Source organism: Nelusetta ayraudi, unplaced genomic scaffold (genome assembly GCF_046127955.1).
Source record: "Nelusetta ayraudi isolate G7.1 ecotype Tasmania unplaced genomic scaffold, CSIRO-AGI_Nayr_v1 ptg000060l, whole genome shotgun sequence".
Classification (NCBI taxonomy): domain Eukaryota; kingdom Metazoa; phylum Chordata; class Actinopteri; order Tetraodontiformes; family Monacanthidae; genus Nelusetta; species Nelusetta ayraudi.
The window spans coordinates 804,419-813,788 of NW_027466110.1; the positions used below are offsets into that span (position 1 = coordinate 804,419).

The following is a 9,370-nucleotide window of genomic DNA, read 5'->3' on the forward strand; positions in this document are numbered from 1 at the left end:
ATTTTGAAAATAAGAGAATTTACTGTTCCACTTTTTTGCCATGTACACATTCATTTTGCATCTGTGAATGACAAAAAAAAAAAAATGTTGCAGTTCTTGTCCGAACGATGCATTATTATGGATTCTTAAAAATATCTATATTTTTTTAAATGATTTCTGAAGTAATATATTGACAGGTAAAGTTGAAGTTTGACCTGAGATAAGATAAATATGAATTACACCCACTACTGCCCTGTTATCTGACTTTGGGGCCCCGAAGATTGTTAACTGACCATCGCTGGTTCCACTACAGAGACCCCGAGACAACTCTACTGTAGTTTTTTTTCTCACGAAGTTCAAAGTTTTACGGTGCACTGTCCCGAGGCGTAGTGGCAGGGAGTTCAGTCGCCCCGAAGTGTCGAGAAGTTGCTGCATAATAGCCGGCTGACCCGTGATTGGATGCGTGTGGTTGGATGGTAGACTGCAGGCGGAGTCGAAGGATGAGATATTTTTTAAATGTTTGTTTATACTGAAATTTGTTTACACACAAAATCTTAAGTAAGTAAGTAAAAGAAATGTATATATGTGTATGCATATATATGTATATATATATATATATACACACACACACACACACACACACACACACACACACACACACACACATATATATACATACATGTATATGTATGTATACATGTATACATATATATGTACATAGTCTATTTCTTAGAACATGCACAAACAGTTTACATTAAAATACCAAACACACTAAAAAAAAAAAAGTTTACTATGACTATAAGTGCATTAGAAAAAGTTCGTTTTTCCACCAACGAATTCCTGCGGATATATAACAGACTATTAAAAGTGTCTTCATTCAGTACAGTGCTGATGTTGCACACTACACCATGTACTGAGAAATAATGGGTTATTAGCTTGTTCAAAATTATCTCACATTACCATATTTACCAAAATGTGAAAACAAAAAAAAGACAGAAAATATAGAAAATAGAAACACAATACTTCAACAACAACAGCCTGAAGCAGGAATAAGCCATTCAAGTATTTAAGTGTCTATGAAGCTGTAAACATTTGACTCATTTTTGACTGTAAGAACAGCAATCTATAATTGACCATGAAAGAACAGTATTGTCCAATGCACAAGGAAAACACTGCGTGTGGTGGTGGAGTACCCCAAGATCGACTTGGGTTCGCTTCTCCTGCGTTCCTTGGCATGCCACCATCACGCTCTGAAGCATAAGGCAGCCACTTCTTTACTGACGTTCTTGTTGGTCAGCTTGTCGTCAAACTGCCGAGCAACAGCTGAAAGACAAGACAAAATCTCCCTTTAAACGAGTGGGTGAGGTCCTGGTTATGACATCCACCGCTTGGTGGCAGTGTTTGCAGGAAAATGATGGCATGATTTACTGTCCCTGCATCGCAGACAGACACCCACAATGCACAATGACTTTAATACGTCTTTTTACAAATATCGAAATAAAAACAATAATCATAGTAATATGACTCAATATGGAATTGATTTTTTTTTTTTTTTTTTTAAATCCACCCTTTGAATAATCAATACCATGTTCAGTGAAGATAGCAAACAATCATAGTACTGCTGTTTTTACATTTGAAGTCTGTATAAATATATTTTTTAAATGAATTTTTATATGAAAATATTAGCATTTTAGCTGAATATCTATTCGGTTATGTGATATTATAATCAAAACCAGTGTTGTAACATATTTCTATGTCTATCTTTATTTCCCTCAAACACAGTATCTTTGTCTTAAAATTTCTGCACAAAATTCCCCTCTGGATTAATGAGGTATTTGGATTCTGATTAAATATCCCACACTTTTATTTTGAAAACTTGAAGACACACTGTAGCCGTCTTCTGCCTCCCTGTGTCCTCGGAAGGGCTAAAGTCTGCAGTACGGGTGCACTTGAATTGAGTAACTGGCGCACAGACGAGGTTTTCCCGCAGGGGATATCTGTGGATTGCCTGTCGAATATCCGGCTTCAAACTAATTTCACCGCGGTAGGAGGAACGGATCTGACTGTCAGCGTCCATGAAATGGCTCCTCGCTGTTTTCTGCCAGTCTTTATCGTCCTCTTCTGTTTGGGTGAGTCTGTTTGCCGATGCTTTCTGGGAAGATTGGGAGCGCTTGACTCATGTATTTTTCTGGGCGGTAGTACCGTTCTACGACGCACCTCTGGAATTTGGGAGTGCTGAGATTTTTCTTGGAATTTGGAGCGTTCAAAATGAAATAAATCGCTGCAGTACACATTTAAACAAACAAACAAACAAACAAACAAAAGATTAAAATGTAGCATTAGTATATTGCGAGAAAGTGTTTCTACGTTGCTTTCTGTTTCGATTTCCAGCCCTCTCTGTTCTGTGTGAAATACCATAAAACAGCAACTAAAAGTTAGGTGACCGTCTCCCACACCAAACTAGTATATCAAAACACATGAAATAATCTGAAAACACTTTTTTCTTTTCATTTATTTGTGTTCCTATAACATCTTTTTCTGTGTCCAGTTCCTGTCCGGTCTGTGATATATGGACTGAAGGGGCAGCAGAGCCAGTTGGATCCAGTGGTCACTGGGAAGCCTGATGAGATCCTGTGGAAACACAACGGCAACAAAGTGGTGGAGTTTAGCGGCACTGCTGAACATGTGTACGGCTCCTATGAAGGTCGCGTCACTCTGGACCGACTCACTGCACAACTCCAGATCTCCGATCTCGGCTTGGATGACAGCGGAAAATATGAGCTTGAAATATACAGTCGAGGAAAATGGCTGCTGCATTCTCCAATTGAATTGAAGGTTTTAGGTGATTTTTTATTTTATTTTTTTAATATCTGATGGCCTCAGTCGGTTACAGTTTGCTCCTTCAAGTGAAACTGCGCTCATTTTATAAAAAATGAATGTTTGACTCATCAGTGTAAAAAAAAAAATGAAGAAGCAAAGGCTATAAATGTATATATTTACAATAACCCAACATTTGGTTAGTGAGTGTTATTGAGTGTTTACACTCAATGCATGCAGTTATTTTAACGTGGTGATAGGTCCCATCCATTTGTCCTCACTCACTGTAAGACACATCGTGTACATTTACACAGATGTATACTAAATACATTCTCACGTGAATATATTTTGTCTCCACACAGAGGGGGTTGCCAAACCCTCCATAATCTGCAACAGCAGCAGCTCCAACGTGTCTGCAGTGTTGCTGTGCTCCGTAGAACTCAGTAAAACTCATCCGTCTTTGGAGTTCAAGTGGATTTCAGGAAGAAAAGTGCAGCCTGGGAATGAGTTAACAATATTTCTGGGAGGTGAACTCAATGAGCAGCAATACACTTGTCAAGTGAGCAACCCTGTAAGTCAAGAAAAATCCACCTTCACAGCAAAAGACTGCAATACAGGTAGGATTTCTCCATCATCATGTAAAACAGTTGGTTGCTTAGGATCAAACATTTTCTAACAACAGTCAACAACATCTTTCAGGGACAAACTCAATTTGCCCTCCTGGCCGCCATTTTTCTTATATGTATATATATATATATATATATATATATATATATATATATATATATATATATATATATATATATATATATATATATATATGTGTATATATATATATATATATATATATATATATATATATATATATATATATATATATATATATGTATATATATATATATATATATATATGTATATATATATTTTTTTTAAGAGGTTTTGGAAAAAGAAAAAAAAAACTGTGCAAAAACAATCACACAGTGCCAATAGATTAAAATTAGTTAGTTAGTTAGTTAGTTAGTTAGTTAGACATTTATTGGACATGTTCAAAACAATAAAATAGATTCAAGCCAGATCAAACAAAACAAAATCAGTCAAAAAGGAACAAAAACCCCCAAACATATAACAATAAAAAAAAACAATACTTCTGTCTGATTTCACCTTGTAAATAAACCTCCTGTTCAAAAGGGATAGGAAGATGTTGTGAAGAAGTTTCCTAGTCCTATACCCCTTTTTCCATATGCTTTTAATATCCACTGCAAAAAAGATAATTTTCCTTGCATGACAAATGTCATATGATTTTTCAAGTCCATAGCATGCATTTATCAAAATCAACAAACAAAAAAACAAACAAACAAAAAAATCAGACAAAAGATATTACTGCTCCATCTTATATGATTGCAGTATTTCCATTTTGTACAGTCTCTTATATTTACATATGTGTATATATACATATATGTATTATTGCATATTTTATTCTCCTCACTACAACAGTTCCACAGGGTAACTCCCCTAACTGTTACACAGTGGTATCTCTTTGTATTAATTTGTCCTGAGTGGTGGTTACAGTGCAGAATGTTTTGCTACATGGATTACATGGACAACTCATCCTAAAGTGTCTCCACTCAGTGCTGTCAGTCAGTCTGAGTCTGTGCTTTGTGTTTCTGTCTTAGATCCATTTTCAAGTTCATCTGGAAACATCGTTATCATCATCATCATCATCATCATCTTGATTGTAATTGTCTGTGTGATTTTGGTCATATTGTTCTACAGACGAAAACACAAAGGTTAGTACACATTTATTCACACAACAATTTTTTTCCTGATAGATTATTCTTGTCAGTCTCAATCCGAGATGCATCCAACATCCCTGTTGTCAGTTTTATCTGAAAAAGGTTCCAGAGAGTGGAGTCTAACGTCTGGTTCACTGACACAACAGAGACAGATCAGCATTTAGATCAGCATTTTTATTTTATTTGGCATTAGGTCGCATCAATAAATATTGGCTAGTCCAGTAACTGTTGGAATATTTTTCACAGCAACAACAGCCGCTACAACCAGGTTGGAGAAACACAGAATTATGGAAAAATAGCTTTTATTCAATGACTTGCATTGAAAACTGATCCATTTAATACCGAATCTCAACAATGCTGAAAATGTGCAGAGAAATAATTGTTTAAGATCTCGTTAAACATAGTATTTAGGCAATTCGTTTGTTTAAGGCACATCTGTTACTGTGTAGTTTGAAGTGCACATTGTATTTATTTGTGTCTTTTTCAGGTTTGTATGATGCAACAGTTCAGAAAGGAGAGAATGAGCTTTTTCTTGAAGATCAACCAGCAGCGTCGTCTCCTCAACCACAGAAACCACCGATGACCGAGAAAACACACGGTAATAGTAACAAGCAGATAAACAAATTTCAAAATAATACATTAAATATACACAGCTATATGAGTGATATAAGGCCCTTAGATTAAAGCAATTTAGCAAATTAGAAAAAATACTGGTAACTGTTCATTCAGAATCATTTTCACAGCAACATTTGGGGGATCACAACAGCAGCAGCTGCCAAAATCAAGTTGGAGACACACCGAAATATATTATTATTGTTATACTACATAAAAAGTATAAATTGTGAAAAAGGCTGTATTTAATGACATTTATATTGATGACATGGAGTCACAGAATTAATCTGGTTGGTTTTTACTATCCTGGATATGTCAAAGAGAGAGCAGCACAACTCAACAAAGATGCAGGTGTTAAAGATCAACCTACAGCATTGTCTCCTCAGCAACAAATTCAACTGGACACTGAAAATGGTTTGAAAAAAGAAGCTGAATTGTTGAATGTTGTGTCTCCTGAAGTTGCTGTGTGTTACTCGTTCTTGTCTTTATGTCTCTATTTTGTTTCACAGCAGCCAACAGAAAAAGGTTACAGCAACACAAATCTCTTTGAACACAGGTTGAAGATATTGAGGAATGAAATAAATAATGAAACAAATACTGTTGATTCTCATTTCCAAGGAACTGTGAAAGAAGGCATAATGTTTTTTGAGAAGATAACTTCACATCAGAATCCAGATTTAACCTCACCAAAGATCAAAGGTAATCTATTAAAATCTCTGTATTGATTAACATATTTCTGAGCAACATTTTTCACTGTGTATTTTTTTCTACATCCTTTGTAGGTCAGAAATTATTTCAGGAAGAAGGACAAAATGACCCAGTCAAGCTTTCCTCTCCTCTGCCAGAACAACTGGCCACAACAGGCGGTAAGAGTCTAAAAAAAGTCTAGTGAATCAGATCATTCCAGTTACTCCAAACACTCCAAACTAAAGACATTTTTAGGATATAATTAATTTAGAAACTGAACAAAAAAAAAAAAAAAAATCTTTTTCCATCGATCCATTTTCCTTTACCCACTTCAGTCATCAGTGGCTGCATAAAACTCAGTGAATTTTCTCACGTGCCTCTTAGATCCAGACCCAGACGATGGACGATCACAGCCTAAAGATGGAGGTGGTGGTCGTCTTCTTGATGCTCAGCCAGTTTCACCAGTGAGCCTGAAACCTGCCATGATGGCACCTCAAGATGTCAATGCAGAGCGTGAAACTGACTCATCAAAGCAAGAGAAAAACAATGAAACTGCTCAGCCTAATGAGGAGTTACAGTCATCTGGCTCTGCTGAACAGGGAGGGTCAGAAACAACACAAGGTGGACAAAACACAAACTCTTTGCAGGTAGAGGAGGAGGAAAAACATGCAATTGCAGATAAACACAATCAACATGATGGAGATGAGGAGATTCAGGATCCTTGTGAGGGCAACAAAACAACAAAATCAAGTGAAGACAAGACGCAGGCGTCTCTGCGAGAAGAACACATGGCTGATGAAGAAGGGAAAGAAGAGGCCAAAATTCATTCTAAAAGGTCGGGTTCACAAAACTCTGGCGTGTCAACCACCACTCCTAATGGCAATAATCAGCAGAAAACTGGTCATCAAGTGTCTCCAGATGAACATACAGCAGATGATGAAGGTGGCTGTGATAGAAAAGATCAGGCTCATCATCAGAGCAGCACAACAAGAGGTGAAGCCTCTGATGATCCAGGACACAATAAAGATTCCAAAGACAAGAGTGACTCTGACAAGTCAGGTGGAGAGGAAGTGAATAAATAAGACCATAGTGATGTCAGGCAGCCAATCACTGATCTTGGACTGACAGGATCAGAAACAACACAGGGTTGACAAAACACAAACTCTTTGCAGGTAGAAACACAAAACAGTGTGGAGAGCCAACAAGACGAGGAAAAACATGTAACTGCAGATAAACAGAAACAACATGCCGGTGATGAGGAGATTCAGGATGATTGTGAGGGCAGCGAAACAGCAAAATCAAGTGAATTTATCCTGAGAGGGCACAAGGTTCACAAAAACTGTGGTGAGAACAAGGAGTCAACCAATCACTACTGAATGATGGGAGTTGGGGTGGGGATCATTAAAACTCATCACAGGAAGAAACACAGAAGTGAGGATAAGCAGCAAGAGACAGGCAGTGGGAAAAGAAGGAAGGTCACATTGAGCAGCATTGACTATTCCTTAAAAAGGTGTTTGGACTGCAAAACATCCAATGAATCATATAACCAGCAAGTCATTAAAAAGCCACATATGCCAAAACAAATCACTGTAGAAAACAATGGCTGATTGTACAAAATGATATGGAAAATCATTCAGTGGTGAGAAACATTTTATTTTAATAATAAAACTGTACAATGTTTATAATTTTTTCTGAGAGAAGTCATTAATCAGCAGTGACATTATGATTATTCTGATTATTCTGATTATTCTGATGATTATTATTATTATTATTATTGTTATTATTATTAATAACTTAATTGACACACAGAATAAATCCAGTTTGAAGACTGGGCTTCCATCCCACAGCCACATGTGACCAGGCTGCTGAGCAGCACCGTGAGGAGAAAGTACCAGGATGTTGTGGGTGTGTATGAATCCCCCACCAACTGCTGAGCCTCCTCATTGTGTTCAATTAATAAAACACACCATGACCTTTTTTTAGAAGAAGCAGACGACGAACAAGCAAATGATTCAAATTACTGCATCTATAAAAATCAAAACTGACAGAAGAGTGTTGACCGGTGGGCTGCTTAACAGTGTTGTCTCTGGGTAGTAGCGACATCATGTGGTTAATGACTGCCATTACAACAGAACGGGTTAATTCACTGCCAAAGAACCACCCAATAGGACTCAAAATTATGCTGTTGATGTCTAAGATTTTGCGTCTTTGTTAAGTAATTTGAAGAGATAACAATTTAAATAGCCCACGACTCATTAATACATTGTACATAATTTTAAGGTATTTATATAAATAAATAGTTTTTTATATAAATACTTATCTGATTACATCTGTGACAGACAAAGTTGCAGCAATGCAGCTTTCTTCTTTGTGGAATTATGAAATGTACCATCTGGTGTGTCAGCCCAGAGTCAGAATGCCTGGCATACATAATAAAATACTTAACTTACTTTAAGGCCTCTACTTCAAAATGACATGCCTACAATGAGTAAAATACAACAACAAAAAAACCCTTGCAACAAGGGTGTATTTGAAGTGTTTAAATGTGACAATGTCAATGACAATGACAATGTTTTTTTTTTTTTTTTTTTTTTTTTTTTTTTTTTTAACCGTAAATGACCTATGACCTTCTCTATAAACCTAAACCTTTTTTGGGGGGGGCCGGGTGCTTAACTTTGTTTTGTTAATATAGCCTGATACCGGAACGTAAATCATTACAATATTAAAATCATAGCCTACTAAGAAAATACACACCCTCACATTTATTCGACGTTAATGCACTTGTTTTTGGAAAGAACCCATGCTGAGATTCTTGTCAGGCGTATTACGTCACAGTTTGGGAGTAGCATTAAGCTAATAAGACAACAATGCAGCTGAGCTGAAGCGGATGAAAAGTTGCCGGTGAAGTCGGGCTTGGCCACAAATTGGTTTCGTGGAGGGTAAGAAGCGGATTGGAAATTAAAGAGAATAATAATAATAATAATAATAATAATAATAATAATAATAATAATAATAATAATAATAATAAAAGATCCCTTTTGTGAGCCTGATAATGTTTTGAAATTCACTATTAGGTATTTAGTTATAGTAAACTTGCACGTCGCAAAACAAAGCTAACCTTTTTACGCTAATGTCTACAAAACCTGCTGCCATAAAAAACAAAAAAAACAAAAAACTACATTATTACGTTAGACATGCAATATATCACAGGACGCTACTGCATTACGATAATAAATAGAATTTCGAAGTTATTAAAGATAAAGCTTGTTGTATGGATATAATTCCTCCTGCCCCCATTTCAGTTGCTTGTCAGCAGACATTGCTTCTTTAATCAGTCTTTTCTTAACAGTTAATAGACTAATCATACCTTCATGTGAACCCATGTTTGTGGAAGACTACGTGACTGACATATTTGTCGTCGTTTTCAAATGTGTCGATCAATTCATGCGTGTATTTAGCCACATGAGGGCGCCATAGTTGTG

At 36.4% G+C, this 9,370-nt stretch overlaps 1 protein-coding gene across 1 annotated transcript; it reads left to right on the forward strand.

Annotated features, from left to right (window-relative positions):
• Positions 1 to 1,938: 1,938 nt before the first annotated feature.
• Positions 1,939 to 8,380, forward strand: LOC142897525 (uncharacterized). The gene is made up of 8 exons (XM_076039926.1): positions 1,939 to 2,108; positions 2,528 to 2,821; positions 3,159 to 3,413; positions 4,470 to 4,583; positions 5,077 to 5,187; positions 5,820 to 5,900; positions 5,984 to 6,067; positions 6,273 to 8,380. The coding sequence occupies exons 1-8, from the start codon at positions 2,060 to 2,062 to the stop codon at positions 6,968 to 6,970; spliced, it is 1,686 nt and encodes a 561-aa protein (XP_075896041.1). The 5' UTR covers positions 1,939 to 2,059; the 3' UTR covers positions 6,971 to 8,380.
• The last annotated feature ends 990 nt before the right edge of the window (positions 8,381 to 9,370 follow it).

Coding starts and splice junctions, on each gene's coding strand:
- LOC142897525 (XM_076039926.1), top strand. CDS start 2,060: ATGGCTCCTCGCTGTTTTCTGCCAGTCTTTATCGTCCTCTTCTGTTTG. Junction 5,188..5,819: donor GATGACCGAGAAAACACACG/GTAATAGTAACA, acceptor CTCATTTCCAAG/GAACTGTGAAAGAAGGCATA. Junction 6,068..6,272: donor ACAACTGGCCACAACAGGCG/GTAAGAGTCTAA, acceptor CGTGCCTCTTAG/ATCCAGACCCAGACGATGGA.